The sequence below is a fragment of the Thermobia domestica genome, chromosome 10 (assembly GCF_964235325.1).
Source record: "Thermobia domestica chromosome 10, izTheDome1.hap1.1, whole genome shotgun sequence".
Lineage (NCBI taxonomy): Eukaryota > Metazoa > Arthropoda > Insecta > Zygentoma > Lepismatidae > Thermobia > Thermobia domestica.
This window is the reverse complement of record NC_137463.1, coordinates 260287967-260304875: the sequence shown is the minus strand read 5'-3', so window position 1 is coordinate 260304875 and position 16909 is coordinate 260287967. Positions and strand designations below refer to the sequence as shown.

General features: G+C 36.5%; 1 protein-coding gene and 1 long non-coding RNA gene across 2 annotated transcripts in view; one reads left to right on the top strand and one right to left on the bottom strand.

Moving 5' to 3' along the window:
* LOC145662213 (uncharacterized) overlaps positions 1 to 16909 on the bottom strand; it is a 58360-nt gene extending 41451 nt beyond the window's left edge. Inside the window, exons 1-2 of the long non-coding RNA XR_014127012.1 lie at positions 16825 to 16909; positions 14057 to 14240 (exon numbers count right to left, since the gene is read on the bottom strand). This is a non-coding gene — a long non-coding RNA (uncharacterized LOC145662213). The remainder of the gene's footprint in view (positions 1 to 14056; positions 14241 to 16824) is intronic.
* LOC145662212 (uncharacterized) lies at positions 6027 to 15844 on the top strand. The gene is made up of 2 exons (XM_081727546.1): positions 6027 to 6137; positions 14368 to 15844. Exons 1-2 carry the CDS (start codon positions 6105 to 6107, stop codon positions 15754 to 15756), a joined length of 1422 nt encoding a protein of 473 aa, XP_081583672.1. The 5' UTR covers positions 6027 to 6104; the 3' UTR covers positions 15757 to 15844.

Genomic DNA, 16909 nt, shown 5'->3' with positions numbered 1-16909 from the left:
AAATTTTACACAGCACGAGGAAGATACATATCTCTATAAAATATATATTTCATTTTAACATACTGGTGCAAATGATTCTAGGCATGTTATTTTTAACACTTCCCTAGCATAAAACAGTAATTTTAAAAGATCAGTTAAGATAATTTAAATGCGTCTATATTAATTAATCTAACTAGGGTTATATTTTAGGAACTTTTGTAGCCATAACTCCATTCTATCACTGTGCTAACTTTGAAGTAGTGGTATAAATATATTTGTTGCCACAAAATTTCCCTATTCTAATACAAGAAACATAACTACTTAATGATCCTAACTGTAAACTAGTAAATATAAAATAGTTTTCATTTTAAAAGCATAATGTAGTAAAATAACGAAAATTTAAATTTTTCCCAATTTTTCCGTTTTTTTCCATGCTCGGGAAAAAACGACAAAAAACTGGTTTTTTTACCCAAAATTTCCGGTTTTTTTTCTTTAGTTTCGAAGATTATGACACGAAAGCATGATGGAAATATAAATGTACTTTTTTTTATCATTTTCAATTATGCCCTACCTCTTTTAATTACTTATTCATAAGTTATTTGATTAACGTGCAAAGCCTGAGTTCACTTACATATATTGAAGAAAGTGACTGATATACAGTAATTTTGTTTTTCATATTTTATAAATTTTGTGGTATGGGAAACCCAAAAGCATAATGGGTATTTCTACCTCTTTAGATAAGATTTTATAAAGTTTCAGGTTGGCATCACTTGCCGTCGTCATGAATGTAACTTTGGAGATATGATTCCTATTATATGATTTTGAAAATAAGTACTCTTACATGATGAGTACGATAAATCCAGCTCTCACATTATTTTGGCGATTTGAAGTACAAATCGTTCAGAAAATGCCTATATAACACAAATTTAATTGCTGATTCATCTCTCAAGTTTTCTGCTGTAAATCTAAATCATTGTCACTTGTCCAATTTGCACACTTACCTAAATGATTCATCGGGTTTCAAAGCACCGTTTATTTACAAGTAGAAAATATACAACATGCAGAATGCCACAGATACATGAACACCCCAATGCCAACGGCGCTGTAAGAACTGCAGGAAGGCATCACTGTTGCTGTAACGGACATTGATGCAAACATGCTAGTGAACGTATGGACGGAATTTAATTATACATTGTAGTTTGGATGTGTGGCGGGTGACCAAGGATAAACACATGGAACATTTGTAAAAGGTACCAAGAAACTTGGTGTGTGTCTATCTTTTCAAGTATCACCTGTCTTTGCACGTCGTAGACAGTGCTTTGAAACCCGATGAAACATTTAGGTTAACTCTGTAGTAGGGTGACCAGAGGTATTGATTTTAACAGTACAGTACTGTTTTTCAAAGAGCTGTCCTGCGTGTTGCAAAGACACCTAGAAAATCGAAAAATGTCCTGCGAAATCTCCTGATTTAACTTATTTGCTATACTTTAATGTTAATTTTTTATTCGCAAAATTTCGAATCACAGGCACTTTTTTTCTGAATGATAAATTGCTGTGTTGTTTTAACATCCTTCAAAAGATTATTGTTGAAAGGAAAATAATCAATAAACCATTGTCTTGCAATAGATTCTTTTTACTGAGAAGCTCTTGTTGAGATGTCTGTAAGGCAGGAAAGGTTTCTTATTTCAAGTTATAATAGTGATGTCAACCAAGTTGGAAGTTCCCTCATGCCAGTCTAAACAGGGGTAAAAGTGAAGCGGAACGCAGGGGGATGTCATTACCCACTTCCAAAAGATATCTATGGCGTCCCCCACTTCCTAAAAAAATACAATAGGCAAAGATAAGCATGGGGACGGCATGACGTCATGCATCCCCCTACTTATTCAGATCCACTTTCATCATGACTACGCAAACAGTGTAGTGGTGGTTTAATAAGTTTAAGGATGGTGACGAAATACTTGAAGACTCACCGGTGCCGAAAGACCAACACATGTACGAAATGAAAATCTTCAGACAGCAATTGAGGCGAACAGTGACCAGACATGTGAGGAACTGGGGCTACAATTCAGTGTGAGTGGAGAAACCATTCGGCAACAGCTACATCAACTTGGGAAACACTACAAGTTATGTTGACAGGTACCATATGACTTGACCCCAGGCCAGAAGGCAATCTGTGTTTCTTTGCTGTCTCGTTTGAGGAAAGAGCCATTTCTCGACGGAGTGTTGACATGTGATGAGAAGTGGGTCCTGTACGAAGCTCCACGGCGCCATCGTTGGTTAGCATGGCATGAATCGATTTCAAAACAGCCGAAACCAGCACTGCACCAGAAGAATTTAATCCTGTGTGTTTGGTGGACTGCTCGCGGCATCGTACATCAGCTGGTCAGAGAATCAATGCAATTGTGTACTGTCACAGCAGTTGAGCCGTGTTTAAGTAAAACTCAAACCTCTGGAGCCAGTATATCTGAATCGCGAAGGGTTCTCTTATTAGAGGACTACTCTAAGTCCCACATGGCCAGAACAACTCGTGATACCATTCTACGCCTTGGATGGGCAACACTATTGTATCCGCCATACTCCCTAGACATTGCACCGTCCGATTATAACCTGTTCCATTCCTTGGACAATCACCTTAGATGACGCCAGTTCAAACCTCTAGTAGATGTGCAAAATACACTCGATACCTTCTTCGCTTCACGGCCCACCAAGTTCTACCGCGATGGAAACCATGGCCTTCCAGAATGTTGGCAGAAGGTCATCGATGCTGATGGGAACTATTTTTGATCTTCTAGGTGCGTCTTAGGTGACATATCGATGTTTGAAGGTAGTGGGTGAAAAAACGACAGAACTTTCTTTTTACCTTTATACATTGCGTGAATTTTGTAACTTCACAGAAGTCAAGTACTCGAAACTCCTTTTCTGTAGTAAAACTAGATGGCTTTCTTTCTTGCCAGCTATAGAACGTATACTTAAATTTTATCCACCTTAAAATTGTATTTTCTATCACAGAATGAGTTTCTCTCAATCACTGAAATGTTTCAGCCAGACGTAAGTTTCTAATGATTTTGTTCATTTTCTTAAAGGTCAATATATTTCGATGGCTGAAGGTTCAGCATTGGTCGCTGAACTGAAAGCAAAATTGATTGAGATATTTAATTGTGTTTTTCTCTCTCTTGCAGCTCAGTCAAAATTAAAAAATCTTGAAGACAGTGGGATAGTATGTGTATCGATTTTAAGAAATATGTATGTTTGTTTTATTCAATTTGTACTGACTATAGTGAGTAGTCAGTACATTAATATTTTGAACTGCAGAAGACTTAATTCCGTAAATGAATGAGATAATGTCCAGCTTGAGTAGCTTGAAGTACATTAATAAATTGTCAGAAAAAAAAAACAAATGATTTCTGCCTCTCTGATGAGATTACAAGTGTAAAGAAGTATGCTACTTCTGAAAAAAAAATTAAACAATGGAACACTGCCTAAATGAGGGTAGATTTAAGATGAAATTAATTATTCAAGCATTTTGAAGAAAATTCCATTTCATATTCCCAAGTATGTGATATTGCAGAGTTCAGTATATGCCTCCCTGCCACAAATGCTAAGACTGAGAGGATATTTTCTGTAATGAATACTTTGTAGACTGATGAGAAATCTGTCAAAAACTGAAACTCATAAACACCTAATAATAACTAAACGGCGTGACAAACATCTTGGCATTTGAAGGCGGCGCTCCAAGTTCCCTTTAAATGCTGCTAGCAAATGAGAGGCCACGCGGTATTGCCACGTTTATTTTGCACACATCCACGTCTATCTCCTGTCACCTGATCGCGTTGTAGTTTGTCTGCTTATCCATAGCCACATCCCTGTACCACTTAGGAACGTCACGACAGAGCTTGCGCGTTTTATTCGTTTAGCTGAAATGCCAAGATGTTTGTCACAGGTCTTAAGTATAACTATAATTGAACCTATATGGTTTCCATGACATGATTTCGCAAAACAGCAAGTTAGTGCGCGCTGTACATTTGAACGAAAAATATATCACCAAGCACTGCACTGATGTTTAATTTGGTCAACCGATATCTCACATTAAGGTTGGTTTAAAGGGATAAGTTTTGCCGATAGATGGCACTACAGTCTTCCTATCTCCCCCATGTATTTATTTGCCTTTCACGAAAATTCACGGTTCTTTTTACAAAATTTAACCTAGAGACTTCACATTTTTAGAAAAGGAACTTCAAAACCTATTAAAGGGAACAACCCGTGCCGTTTTTTCTTTAGAATTTTCTTCATTGTTCAAATGGCTTGATTGTTAAAATAGATATCCAAACCTTTAACAATGGAACTGTTGCAACAATGAAGAAAATTCTAAATAAAAATCGGCACGGATTGTTTCCTTTAATAGGTTATGAAGTCCCTTCTCTAAAAATTTGAAGTCTCTAGGCTGAAATTTGTAAGAAAAATTGTAAATTTTCGTAAAAGGTAAAAAATACATGGGAAAGATATGAAGACTGTAGTGACACCTATCGGCAAAACTTGTCCATTTACACTAGCTTTAATCAAAATAATTTGTTAAATTTTTTGGAAAAAGTTGGCAAGGTAATGAATTGTGGAAAGCTAATGCAATGTTTTATACCGATTTGTATCCTCCTATACCTTTGAAGGGTTATAGCCCACCTTTTAATGTGGAAAGGGCAAAAACAGGAAAAAAAAAAGATCAATTTACTCTCCCCTTCCCCCTTAAAATTCCCGACAAAAGCACATCCCTGGAAAGCAACATCCTTTAGAAATACATCGACATAAAATTTATCTTCCTAACTTAATTAGGTAGTGAGATATAACAGTTTAGAGGTTGGACGCAGGGGTGTCGTAAGGCTACATTCCGCCATTTTGATTTTATTGAAAATCTGCTCTCTGTAGGGATGCGCACGAGACGAGTCGAGACAAGATTTTCCTGACGAGTCGAGACACGGCTCTTCCAATAGAGAAATATACATTTTTCGAGTCGATACATCACTTTTACAGCACATTTTCGAGACGAGACAACCACAAATCTTGTCTCGTGCGCATCCCTAGCTCTCTGTACAGAATACCAGGTTATCACCATGCAAATTCTTATTCTGTACATAAAGACGAAGAGAGTGGGCCATCTCTCAGACTTGTTTCATAATATATCCCACGGGACCTCTTTTTTGGACCATTATCCTCAGACTATAATATACAGCGGAGCTCATTTGGAGGAGGGCCGCAAATTTCCCTCTCCTGACTTAAGATATGCATAGGTTAATCAATAGGATAACATATGTCGATTGGTTGGTTGCACTTGAGTTTAGCTTCCCTTAAAACAGGGAGGCTATATGAGACGTGAATCTCTTAACATGGGATCTGAATCACACAAGCTCTCACCTGGAATCGAACCCAGGTCTCCCGCTCTAAAGGCGCGAAAGATGATCATATAACCACGACAGAGTTCAATATAGTACGCTCAATATACTAATAAAAAGCTTGAATTTCCACGTATATGGATGGGGAATTTCTGTCCTCCCCCACCATCCCCTTCTCCCGAAGCAAGGCAAAAGCTAAAATGGCGCTTTTGAGAACATTAGATCGAGAGAACTTAGAATTTTCTTAACAAAGTTGTCCAAAAGGAGCTTCTAGGAGCTGAATCAAACTTCGTTGACAAGACTAAACTGAAGCTTATTCATTCAGCATTGAAAAGAGCAGGTTTTCTCCCTTTCACGTTTAGCGACAGAAACAGCTTCCGTCTCGTTTGAATATCTTATACACGCGACGTTCCAAAAGCAGAACAAGCATTATTAAATGGAAAACATAGAATCTGCTACAGCAATGATAGTTCCACAACAATGAACACAGGAAACTAAAGTTGTACTGTTGCAAGAAGCGGTGATAAATGTTGGAAAACAATTAGGTTACTGTTGTTCGAAAAGTTAGAGAGTTGGCGGGAGGGAGAAATAAAAGAAAAAAACTTTTACTTTCATGTCTTTTAATGTAATACTAGAATTCAAAGATAAACATGGCATGATTTTCACTTTGTCATTTGGCATAGAGAACAAAAAGTCTAATGAACGGTTGTTAGGTATTTGTTTCCCAAATACAATACTGGAACGATGGATCCATCTATATTCCTGCTTTTTATTTTCGTAAGTAATTAATTAGTTTGTATGTTTGTATGTGTGTATGTTTATTGACTTTTAAAGGTTATTGAAACGATTTTAACCGAACTTGTATCAAAGGATTCAGATACCGTATGCATATGCGTGTTTGCCTAGTCCATGATTTTTCTCCAGATGTATTTATGTAGTTTGACATGGTTCTTTCTTTACAACTGGCAAATCGAGCCCATTGATTGGGGCTGAACTCCGTGAAGAGCAAAGAGGTTAAAAGAGGGATTTAAAAATTTAAAAATTTGCACATACACACATAATGTAAAACAAGGGCTCATCCACCGGGTCCAGACGTCCGCTCCCCCCCCCCCAAAAAAAAACTTTATAACTCAACATACATTTTCTCAATAAAACTATATTTGTTTAACAAGTAAATGATTGAAATAGCATGAAAATTTGACCCTGACACTTCATCTGTAGTCTTTCTCTTATAAAAACAATCAAGATCTATATTTTTTTTTTCTGAAAATATAGGTGGAAGCATTTTACAATTACTTATCGTCTTTTCTGGTTCAGAATATACCCGTTCAAAACTACATACACGAAGTGGCTTCTAGTAGTGGACCTCACCCGCACCTATGTGAAAGGATTATAATTTTGACTACAAATATTATAGTAGGGTCTACGTGTTTTCTTTCGCAGTTTCCCAATCATTTGTATTGGTCGTGATTGAAATCAAGTAAAGAGGGGAATTTATCCTTTCCCTCGGTTTATTATTTTTTCTAATACATGCTTCACGATAAATTTCCCTTAAAAAAAAAAAAGAGTTCATTTATACGAAATTTACCGCGGGTTTTGTTTGAGAGTTACCTCTAGTATGTGGTGGGTCACTGGAAGAGTATTCATCTCCGGTGCCTGGAGTCCCTCGTTTGATCCCAGCTCGCAGCCAAGTAGTCTTTGTGGTGAACAAATACCGTGCACTGACAAAAATCTGTTCTCCATACAACGGTACATTGTACAAATATACGGAATCCTCTTGCTTACTACAGAAATCAGTACGGAGCATACATTATAAGTATGCTACATAGGCACTGCCCTTAAATGATACATCATGCCGTTGCAGGATGTCTGACATCTAACAGTCTTCCGTATATCACATACATATACTTATGTTACCTTCGTCAGCTATATGTTATATACATCCTTTTGTATGTGAGATCCTGACCGTCAATATTGTTTCATACGGAAAGTACGTATAGATGGAACACATATACAGAAAGTATTATAAAACATGCGTTTTCAGTTGTACGTTTGCTGTACGTTAAGTCCAAAAACTACAGGATTTACAATGTAACATATGATTTTAAGTACGCCACATATATTTTTTTCTCAGCGAGCGCATGGATTTTCTTGGGATTTTCCCCTTATCTCCCACTTTCTTCATTTTATTCATTCTCACCATCCCAGTCTCCTTTAGCCTACAGGGCATGACTGTGAAACATAAAACTGAAAAATTTCATTTTATTTTCTATTATTGAGGATTCAAATTAGCATGCACAATTACCAAGCTTATTTGCTATTAGTGTGACAGTTTATATTCAATGTAAGATAGATCTCACAAACAGAATTCATTGTTTGACTGTTGATAACATGGAAAATGTTATTATGTGGAATTGTCTAACTGATCATCACGGGAAAACAAATGAACTGTTTGAAATTGATTTTGAACACGCTTAGTACTTCCAGAAAATGGTTAGCTGGCGCTCGCTGAGAAACTGTCAAAACCTATACACAGTTTAGAGAATAGTCAACTATGTCTAATATAAAATTTCACGTGGAAATGAACACAAGGAGAGAAGTAATAACAGATTGGAAGTCATTGAAAAACAGAATTTGACGCGCGCGAACAAAAAAAAAAAAAAAAAAAAAAAAAGAAAAAAAAAAGAAAAAAGTAACTTCTTACAAGATTTGAACATATGAACATATGATTAACAGAGCTAATTCTTACACGTGTCTAAATTGTTTAGTTTAGTTGCGCTCTGATTGGTGCTGACTGATCACGGCTGCATCAAAATCTGTTTCTTGTTGAATTTCAATGCTAAACTTCACCTTCCATAACTTCTCCACGTCTGCACTTTCACATGAAATTTTGTATTTAGGCATAGTTGAGCACTCTCTAAATAGCGTTCAAGTTTGCCAGTGAGCGCTAGTTGATCATTTCTTAGCTCGTGCTGGGCTTTCATCATGTTACTTCCATACAATACATAATCTAAGTAGGGAAAGGAGGATTAAAAATGCATGCCAAAATATATATACTGTATCACGAACCTCTCATTACACAGTCCTAGCTCTGGAGTGGGCTGAAAAATAGTACCAAATTGAAACAAAAAGGGCTAAATTCATTATTTTATACCAGTGTAATATATTGCTCTATAACACAAGACTAAAAGAACTAAAGTTCTAGAACACTCCTCCCCCCTTCCAAGGATACAAATAAAGAAACTGTTCTTTTTAAAAATTACTTTTTAAAAACATTCAAATAGGAGGACCCCAAAGAACCGTGAAAATAGATGGAACTTTTTCGCACGTAAGAAGTAAAACAAAGGTTGCAAATTAAAAGGAAAAACAGTTGTCATCTTCGGTATATATTGTAACGAAACCAAACATGCCTCTATTTCAAAGTAAGCAATAAACCAAAACGGTATTTTGGCCATATATGAAAAAATATATAAAACCAGGAACAAATCAATTATCTCCGTGTTCGTGTGTAAACAGTATGTTATAATAAGATGTTAAAATATAAATTATTGCACCTTATTCTCGCTTATTTCACGAACGAAGGGGGATAATAGACTGTAGGAAAAAATATAAGGTACGTAAACTGACATTTGTAAATAATGTGAAACCGGTCCGGTGTCCGGTTCTTTGACACTTTTGAAAATGTGACAAGTATTTGTTAAATGGTGCTGAATTGGGTAGAATTGTACCAACTTTTTCACAAGTAGGGGTTGGCGTTCACAAAAGGGGCTGAAATGCCAGTGTGGTACCAACTGGCCGATAAATGACAAAAAAGGGCTGAATTTAGTAGAATTGTATCAAGTGTGGCAACACTGTCTCATTATAGAAAGATGAAACTCGGCATAAAAACTCCGCATTGAGCATGTGTTCCACTGTTTTCGAAAATTCCGCCTCTGACAGAGAAAGGAGACAACTGCTACAACATCTTAATTTCTAATTTTCTATTTATAAACTGTTTAAAGCGAGCAAATGTTTGAACTTTTTAAAAATGAATCTTAAACATAGTTAATAGTTGGATTTACCTGGATCTTTATCATTTCAGTTTGATTGAATTGTTATTATAATGGGAGGAGGAGTTTAAATATTTCGCAAATAATATTTCTAGAGGGTGTCCGGGAAATAGGGACGAATATTAAAGTGCTATAAAACTAATATAAAATATATTGAAAAAAAAATTATAAACACATTGAGGAACTTCTCCCACATTAGGTAATTTTCTCACATTTATGTATGAAAAATTGTATCCGGCAAATGACCACCCAAGGCTGCACGGCAATGAGCAATGCGTTCATTGAAATTTGCGATGACGCGTTCACAAACATCTGGTGTAATGCCGTTAATAACCCTCTAAATTTCATCCTTCAGTTGTTGTATTGTCTGTGGTTTATGCACGTACACTTTAGATTTCACAAATCCCCACAAAAAATCACAAGGTGTAAGATCGCATGATCTGGCAGGCCATTCCTGATTTCCTCGCAAAGAGATAATTTTTTGAGGAAACTTTTCATTCAGCAGACCAATTGTTTCACGGGATGTGTGACAGGTTGCACTATCTTGCTGAAACCAAAAATCGTCATTTTCAATTTCCATTTCATCCAAAACTGGGAAAAACCAATCTGAAAGTATGTATCTGTAACGGTCGCCGTTCACAGTGACGCCAGCTCCCTCATCGTCTTCAAAAAAGTACGGGCCAATCACTCTTCCTGCCCAGAACCCACACCACACAGTCGTGCGTTGAGGATGCATCTGTTCTTTCACAGTCACTTGCGTATTTTCTGTATCCTAAATTGTGCAGTTCTGCTTATTGACGTACCCACTGAGATGGAAGTGTGCCTCATCTGAGAAAATTATTCTTGTCGTGAAGTTCTCTTTCTCTGCTTATCGAGCCAATACCCATTGAGCAAATCGATGTCTCTTTCCATGATCTGTAGGCTTCAAACTCTTGTGTAAGTTGAATCTTATATGCATGCATTCTCAGATCTTTCGACAGGATTTCATGCAGTGATAAATTCAATTGTTGAGCTCGTCGGCGAACTGATTTCATGGAGCTTACGGTCACACTGTCACGCATGACAGCAATGTTTTCTTCTGTTCGAACAGAACGCGGTCTTCCAGTTTGCTTAAGATTTAACACTGACCCCATGGTCTCAAACTTTAGGAACAACTTCCGAATTGATGTTTCAGTAGGAGCAACATTGCGTCCAAGTGTCACACGCAAATCTCGAACGGTTGCCGTGGGACTTTCCTTGTTTTTGTAATAACTTTTAATCACTTGGAAGCGTTGCTTTGTTGTCAAACGCTCCATGCCGAAATAAACACCAACCAACAATGCTCACCACACAGGCTACTAATCGGAAGGATAGAGGATAACAAACATGATAAAACCACGGCTGCCAACTGTCATATGACAAAATGGTGAAAATTCAAATTCGTCCTTATTTCCCGGGTACCCTCTATAAACTAATTATTATTCTCGTTCGAAGAACGGGAATTGTGTATTCTATTTTATTTAAGTGTCTTTTGAGCCCAGATTAAGAACATAGTTCCACAATTTTTGGAAGCTTAAATCCGAAGTTTAATATTGGGTCACAATGATTCAGCGACAGATCAAGTTTTATACATCGATTTGTGACTTTGGTCTACTTTAGGGTTTACGTCGAAATTGCTCCATGCATGGTTTTAATATTAATTGCGATCCTTCACCGGTCACAAACCAATTATCTTCCCTGAAACTTATAAGCCCTGATACTGATGAGTTAGTTGATTGGGAGTTTGGCGTCCCTTTCAGCATTGAGGCTTTATAAGACACGGATCTACAGCTTAACCTGCTATCCCGAACCAAATTAGCTCCAACCAGAAATCAGTCTCCTGGTAGGATTGATTCCATAAAGTTACATTTCTTTTCAATATCACATGATTATTCCCAAATAGAATATGAAATTCAATTCCAGGACACATATTGTCTTTCTACTCGGTAAGAATACTATTTATTAATCATATTCTGATTAAATAGTGGACATTATTTTTTCAACATACTGGCAGCTCTAGGACAGAATGTACTAATATATTCTTTTTTCTCTTCTCTTTATGTTTTCACACACAAACACACACACACACACACACACAATATATATATATATATATATATATATATATATATATATATATATATATATATATATCATGGATTAAAATTGTGTTTTAAAGAAAGTTTCTTCACTTCATAGTTAAGGCATTTCAAAGAACGCATGGCTGAAGTAACACTGCTTTTTTCCCTCGCCCTACTGAACATGTGGTTGTTTGCTACCACACCTAAAAAAAAAAACGGTTGTCATTTTTTTCAAAGAAAAATATATTTGTATATGTGAACTAGAGAGACCTGCACGAGCCGGGCTTGGGCACGCCGACACTGATTTCTCTTCAGGTCGGGCCGGGCTGGGGTCGATTAATTGCAATTCTTTAATAATTATTGACTTTCGTTAAACGATAATTAGAATAAAGGCAAACGTTGAAGAAGTGTTCCCTTTAAAAATGTTACAAAATGAAACTTTTAAAATGTATCGGACCCGGGCCGGGCTTAGGCCAAGAATTTTTAGAAACTTAGCGGACCGGGCCGGGCTCGGGCTGAAAATGTCCAAAACTTTTCGGGTCCGGGCTGGGCCAGGCCTACGTACATTCAGGCTGGATTGGGCTCGGGCCGAAAAATTCGGCTCGTGCAGGTCCCTAATGTGAACAGTAACTTGTTTCTTTACGAAAATAAAACTAACAGAACCGACAATAATGTAACCTGATTCAATAAAGAAATCAATATAAAACTTTACTCTGATTTTTATACGCGCCATCACATTCATTCATTCATTCGGTGGAATTTTAACTTGCAAAAACGGAATCCATATGGAACGGTGGGGTGGGGAAGGTCTATCAACCTCTGATTCTCAGATTACATTGGACACCAGCAAAGTTTTGAAGTTACAAAGTACACAAGTAAAGCATTAAAAAGTTTCAAGAGGATTTAATAGTTCCAGGCACGAACTAAAATTAAATCGAATGAAACGTTTTAGTTTAATGCCCCATAGTTATACCCTTTAGGCTAGATGAGATGTTTGATTAATAAAAATGAAAGATTGTAAAATTAACTGTTTGTGTTAACTCCGGGGAATTGAACACTAGACAACGCGCACGAAACTCAAATGCGCTAGTCAGTACACCAGTGGGGAGGGATGCTTAGCTTAAATATTCCCAATGAGCAGTGCCGTATTTAGAGGGGCTTCCGGGCTTAAGCCCCCCCCCCCTTCGAAATCTTACTTACCTTAGTAAAGTATATGAAACATCTTGCAGAATTTTCAGGGAAAGCCTTTCCCCCCTGAAAGTTAGCAAAGCACACACCTCGAAACAAAATCGTAAATACGCCACTGCCAATGAGTATTATTGTGAAAAACAACTGTGTGTTCACGTCATTTTAACGAGAATGTGTAGAATTACTCTCATCATTTACACTTTAAATAACACTTAAAGGACACTATGTTCGTTCTTGCTTTAAATGGGGCATTTATGGGTCCCGTTTGAGAATTTAAAAACAGGACAACAGGTAAAATGATTTTCTATATGTGAAAGTTTGTAACACAGGAAGGATTTTTCATCTTCTTTCTTACTTTCTTCTATTTGATAGACTCTTGCAACATCACAGTAAAATTATTTTCAAAAATTGGAGAAAGGCAAATTAAGTTTCATTTAAAATGGAATAAGTTTCACGAGAGTTATGGTGAAACAGGTAGACAGACGGAAAGAGAGACAAATTCGGATGAGTCAATTGGTTAATACTTGTTACTTTCGTTTCAATTAACTTATATTTAATGTATTTTATTAATGGAAAAATCTAGAACACCGTAGCTTTTAATCTAGAATCATGCTTGTAGCCTTGTATTATAGAAAAAACAATAAGAAATCTACTGTAACAGAATGAAATCATATCTAAAACTCGAATATTACTTTAACTACCTGTAGCTGTTCGTTCGACGAGAAGGAAAAAGTGTACTTGAAATGAAATGAAATGAAATCTTTAAGTTTTACGTCCCACGGCTATGCCGGCTAGACTAAAGGAGACGGTGATGATGAGAAATGAGTGAAATGGTAGAATGAAGAAAGTGGGAGGAAACGGGAGAACCTCGAAAAAACACGAGCACGGTGTTTGTGCACCACAAAGTCCAGACGGCGCAAGCTCGGATCGAACCAGGGACCCCAAGCACCGGAGGTGAACGCTCTACCACTGAGCTACCGCGCCCCCTAAAAGTGTACTTGATACTAGATGTAATTCTAAACTGCGATACAGCCGAATTCTTGGATGAACTAAAATAAGCATTGTGAAATTACATCAATTTTTCAGTTTACCGTCAACCATGTAGAATTTACTAAATTCTGGGAAAGTGACATACTAATCAGAATTCAGATATAGATTTCAGTTCCCCCTTATTACAGAGATGAGGTGCACCATACAGCGTATTCTGTTTTATTTTGACAGTAACCATAAAAATGTTTCTGACAATACAAAATGTTCGGTATAAAAAGAACAATTTGAGATTTAATTCAAAATTAGAGTAAAAATCTTGTTTAAGTGATGGCTAAGTTACTATATATTCACTCAATATCAGTTTACTTACTTGAGTTATTTGATTTGCAATTGTAATGGCGTGTGAATCAGCTCGGGAACAACTATGGAATTACAGCTACCGACAGCTATAGTAGTCCTACGAGTTCATGATTGCGCTGCCGCTGACTGTTACCGTTAAATTCCGCGCCACATGAATTGATCAGTTTTCTTCTTTCCGGTACGTGTGCGAATTGCTGTAAGAAGTCGAAACATAAAATTTAACTTTAATAACGGATAAATTAGATAACTCAAGTAGCTTCTTTTGTTCTGACGTATAGCAGTTCACATATGTGCAATAATTCAAATGTTTCTCTTTCACAGGCAACACTACAATGGGTAGTTTACGGTGATAGCTACTTGATAGAAAGAAGAATCGATCCATTTCAGCCAACCAGTCCTAACGATTCTCAGCAGAAACTTGAAAACTATTTTGTGCGGCGATCAAGATATATGAAGGCAACTCCACAATACCAGCTCCAAGAATACAATATAAGCCCACAGCCTGTCGGTGAAAGTTATTTACAGAATTCGAATAATAATGAAGTTTACAATATGCCCTTGTCTAAATCAAATGGTCAAATGACGAACATATACTACAGGAACCTAGAAGACGAGAACAATGGTAATGACGTAACACAAATGGGTGTAACTCCTCGGCGAAGTGATGGATTTACACCATACAGACCAACCTCTAATTTAATGCATTATGTGAAGAAATATAGACCAAGTATCTTCGGAAAATCTCACGTTTATTCACAATATAAAGATGCCATAAATGTGCCAGTACAAAAGTTCTATAATGATAACTCAATCAAAACAAAACCAAAAGATACTGTGTTCCATAAACAATATAATTTGACACCAGCTACTTCATCCCAATATGTTATTTATCCATGGCATACAACACAAAATTTTCAATTAAAAAACATTTCTCAAACATGGCATTTGCTACCACCAACTAGTGTTCCCTGGTTCACATCCTCATACGCTAAAATAGAACCTTTCCCGCAATACAGTCCTTTCCAAGACTATAACAGATATTTTCTACCGGTAGGACGTGGATTTATAAGCAGAAATATTCCGTCAACTTTTGATGTTTTACAAAATAAAATGCCAAATCCAAATACCGTCACTTCGCGAATCGGAGACACTAGTTTAGTACTTCCATATTTCGAACAATTGTCGAAAATTAACACAGGATTGTCAAAGGTACGATTTCCCATATCTTATAGAGTACCAAGTGTTATGACTCATTTTTCATCAACGCAACATGCTCCGGCCTTAATGGATAACAGTACTCCACTAACGGAACAAGCGAATGGAATCGTTTCCCTTAATAATGACGCTTCGATTGAACCACATACACTTACTCCTGTAGACGAATATAATTTTTTCCCTCCTCAGAAAGGTACCCTTCCCTACTACGACCATTTGTTAAACACCGCTACTTCTCAGAATTTCATCTTTCTGCCCGAAGCGCACAAAGCAAGTTTTCATCACAAGGAAATAGACAAAGCTGGAGATAACAATTTTTACACAGGCACCAGTATGCTTCCTAGCGGTACACTATCTGTTTCCGAAGAAATGCGTAATATAGATAGGATGTACAACGCACAGAAATATCCAAAGGTTGACACACAATTATCTCCACAAATAAGCATTAACCCTCTTAATTATTTATTGTATCCAATTCAATATATTCTTTATTAAGAAACAGGGATAGTTATCAATAAATGTTTAAATTAAGCAGTTTCTTCTAATAGACCATTAAGTACAAATGTATAAAAGAAAGCTATAAGAAATGTAACTAAATTTATTCTATAAAGTAATATTCGATTAAATATAATTCAAATGAGTATATTGTAACAAAAAATATTGAATAAATAGAACGTTCAGCAAATTTATAATAGTTTTATGCAAATTAATCTATTGTGTTGGTGCTATTGAAATGTCCGTCTGATGCGTCATTTTCGATGTCCAAAAAAATGAAAATTAAAATACCTAATTGATCAAAGTACTATAGTCTGTGGCTGCAAAACATATAAGTTCGGGTATTATGGAATACCATTTTTATTTTGCTTGTAACTCAGTTAAGAATTGCACATTGAAACAAAACGGAAAATAAATATACGCCTTATATATTTGGCTTTATTTATGCGTATCTTGATAAAAGAAGTTTCGGTACAGGGGTGAGCAAAACTTACAATTTGTAAAGAAACCACTTTGGAGGGTAATATGACATAGTCGGGTAATATGGAATACCTAATTCTATACAGAAAAGAAATGAATTTTCTGTTGAACTTACAATGAATACAGTGACAATATATGAAAATTCTGAATGTCAAACCATAACTGAATGTGATTACTTGCAAAAGTCACAAATATAATACTCTGCTTCAGGATCGGCACAGTCATTATGTGCTCACATTAAACATGGTGAACGCTGAACCCAAGCTCACCTCTTGTATCATCAGAAATTTTGCTGTAATGATACGCTTAGCATTGTTGTCATAATATAGTATATTTAATTGCCCAATACCGATAGATATTTTGTAATCGTTATACCATACGGAATACGGAATACCATGCTTTTCTTGCGGGTATTCCATATTGCCCTCCATGCCAACTTGGAAACGAAAGAGCTGTTAAACGCATTCGAAGGCTTATAGGATAATGACGCTTATCAAACTACCACTCTGTACATCCAACGTCGTAGTAAACGAAGAAGTGTTGTTCTCTTACATTTCAATAGGAAAATACAGGTTGTAAAACACTTACCTGTAAAAGTTTTCACGAATAAGAAATCAGATTTTCACGTCTACCAACACAACGAATGTCACAATCACAAGGAGACTGACTGTAG

What these genes read in the sequence shown, in the direction of transcription:
- LOC145662212 (XM_081727546.1), top strand. Translation starts at nt 6,105, where the DNA reads ATGGATCCATCTATATTCCTGCTTTTTATTTTC. An exon ending in TATTCCTGCTTTTTATTTTC is followed by an intron (nt 6,138 to 14,367) that starts GTAAGTAATTAA and finishes TCTCTTTCACAG; the next exon opens with GCAACACTACAATGGGTAGT.